Raw genomic sequence first — 2,728 nt, forward strand, 5'->3', positions numbered from 1 at the left:
ATGTCTGAAGATTTAGGATTGATGACCGCCATTATTGGAGGGTCCCAACTCCCAGCTAATCTCCACAGTATCTCAACTCTCACCCCCCTTGTTTTTGCAGACAATTATCTGTCACAAACGTCGTCAGGTTGAGTAATCTGTATTTAATACCCTCTTTTTGGAAGTACAAATACATTGTATAATACTTTTAACAATTCATTCTTAAGCCTAGTACTCATATACGGTTTTACTCGATCGAGCAATCACGTAGAGTAAAACCCATGGCTTGGGCTTTCGTCCACACATTTAGCATTAAACTATCGAGTGACGCGCGCCGTAAGCCGTTCAGTATTCACCGAACTGTTCGAGCCGAAAGATGGCTGTTCCATAGAGATATTAAACCAACATATTGTTTCTGATATCTGTGGGCTGTTCATTGTTCAACTAAGGAGACGGTGGCTACATCTCGCAATTTGTACACACTCTTGAGTAAAGCTTGACGGCTCGCGTTGAGTATGTTCGAAGGAAATTAGATTTTTATTCAATTCCATCGAGTCGGCTCGATGCAAGCCTTCGAGATGTGAGTTTTGCGGTCCAAACGATAATTTTTACTCGATTTGGAGAAAAACTAGAGTAATACCAATGTTGAGTACTGACAAATATTTATAAATAAATGAATTTATTTTGCTTGTGTCTAGGACTCTATGTCATAAATTATTTTGTACAAAAAAAAAAGAAAGCTGTCATTTGGTTGGCTATGCTTTAGTGAAATTTATTAAAATTTTATGGTTTCAGTTTACGTTTAATAAAAATTTAACGATGGCTCAGGACACTAAAAAAGTTTCCTCGAGGAATTCCTACGAAAAATATAAAGTTACGTACTGCACCGATCTAGAGAAGTCGGTTATTATCAGCAATTTCGAGCGGCGCGGCTGGCTCCAAGTGGGGCCGGAGGACGAGTGGAATATTTACTGGTCGTTTACGCAAAATTGCCGTAATATTTTCAGCATCGAGAACGGGTACCGCCTAGCCGACAACCAGATGATTAATCACTTTCCAAACCATTACGAACTTTCGCGGAAGGATTTGCTCGTGAAAAACATTAAACGGTACCGGCGGGAATTAGAGAGAGACGGCAACGCCCTAGCCGAAAAAACAGAAGTCACCCTGCCGAACGGTCAAGTGGTGACGCGGTACGCTTATCTCGACTTCATACCGACCACCTTCGTTCTCCCCGCCGATTACAACATGTTCGTTGAAGAGTACCGAAAGTCACCGCAGAGCACGTGGATCGTCAAACCGTGCGGAAAATCACAGGGCGCCGGCATCTTCCTAATAAACAAACTTTCCAAACTAAAGAAGTGGTCCCGCGAAACGAAAACTTCGTTCCACCCTCAACTAAGCAAGGAGAGCTACGTGATCTCGCGCTACATAGATAACCCGCTCCTTATCGGGGGCAAAAAGTTCGATCTGAGATTGTATGTGCTGATAACGTCCTTTCGACCTTTGAAGGCTTACCTGTTCCAGCACGGATTTTGTCGCTTCTGCACCGTGAAGTACGACACGAGCGTCACCGAACTGGATAACATGTACGTGCACCTGACGAACGTCAGCGTGCAAAAACATGGCGGGGACTACAACAGCTACCACGGGGGGAAGATGAGCGTGCAGAACTTACGCTTGTACCTCGAGGGCACAAGAGGACGTCAAGTCACGGAGAAGCTGTTCGTGGAGATCCAGTGGCTAATCGTTCACTCGCTGAAGGCGGTCGCGCCGGTCATGGCCAACGACCGCCACTGCTTCGAGTGCTACGGCTACGATATCATCATTGACGACTCCCTTAAGCCCTGGCTCATCGAAGTCAACGCGTCCCCGTCCCTGCAGTCCACGACGCACAACGATAGAATACTGAAGCACAAGTTGATCGATAACATCATTTCCGTGGTAGTACCCCCGGCCGGCGTCCCCGACGCGAGATGGAACAAAATACCGACGGCGGAGGCGCTGGGAGACTTTGAAGTTTTGATTGATGAAGAATTAATAGAAAGGGACGATGTGAACCCGCGCACAAAACCTCGCACGAGGTTATAAATTGTTCGGGTGTTTTCTTATCGAAGCTTTTAATATAATATAACTAGCTATTTGACCGAGCTTTGCTCGGTATTCGATAAAACACGAATAAAATGACATTTTCTAAAAATGATTCCTAGCTAGATCGATTTATCGCCCCCGAAACCCGCTATATACTAAATTTCATGAAAATCGTTGGAGCCGATTCCGAGATTCCAATTATAACATATATATACAAGAATTGCTCGTTTAAAGATATAAGATATAAGGGTTTTTTTTTGCATATTATGAATTTTTTCAAAAATAATATTATGTTTTTACAACAATGCTAGTCGTTTACTAAACATTAATGCAATAATTATTCCTTTAACAAAAACAAAATACCTACTGCACGAACTAAAAATTTTGTTCACAAAAATGTTATTAATAATTTTATTCTGATCGAAAAGAATTATTGTACTTTAATTGTATTCCTGTAAAATTTATCAGGATAAAATATAGTTCTGTAATATTTATCAGATTACAATATTGTTCAAGCTCAATATTTTTACCGATGATTTGAATTCACTTTAATTTTACCTGATAAAAGTTACAAGGTATTAGGTAACAAATCCGGGAATCGGGTCCCTGTGATCAGATCAAACGAGGATTATCCATGTACCGTGAAATGGTATATTCC

At 41.7% G+C, this 2,728-nt stretch overlaps 1 protein-coding gene across 1 annotated transcript; it reads left to right on the top strand.

Annotated features, from left to right (window-relative positions):
• Positions 1-753: 753 nt before the first annotated feature.
• On the top strand, positions 754-2,142 carry LOC121732378 (probable tubulin polyglutamylase TTLL1). The gene has a single exon (XM_042122242.1). It carries the CDS (start codon positions 799-801, stop codon positions 2,068-2,070), a length of 1,272 nt encoding a protein of 423 aa, XP_041978176.1. The 5' UTR covers positions 754-798; the 3' UTR covers positions 2,071-2,142.
• The last annotated feature ends 586 nt before the right edge of the window (positions 2,143-2,728 follow it).

The sequence above is a fragment of the Aricia agestis genome, chromosome 12, assembly GCF_905147365.1.
Source record: "Aricia agestis chromosome 12, ilAriAges1.1, whole genome shotgun sequence".
Classification (NCBI taxonomy): Eukaryota; Metazoa; Arthropoda; class Insecta; order Lepidoptera; family Lycaenidae; genus Aricia; species Aricia agestis.

Excerpts from the sequence above, each read along its gene's own strand:
- LOC121732378 (XM_042122242.1), top strand. The coding sequence starts at position 799 with ATGGCTCAGGACACTAAAAAAGTTTCCTCGAGGAATTCCTACGAAAAA.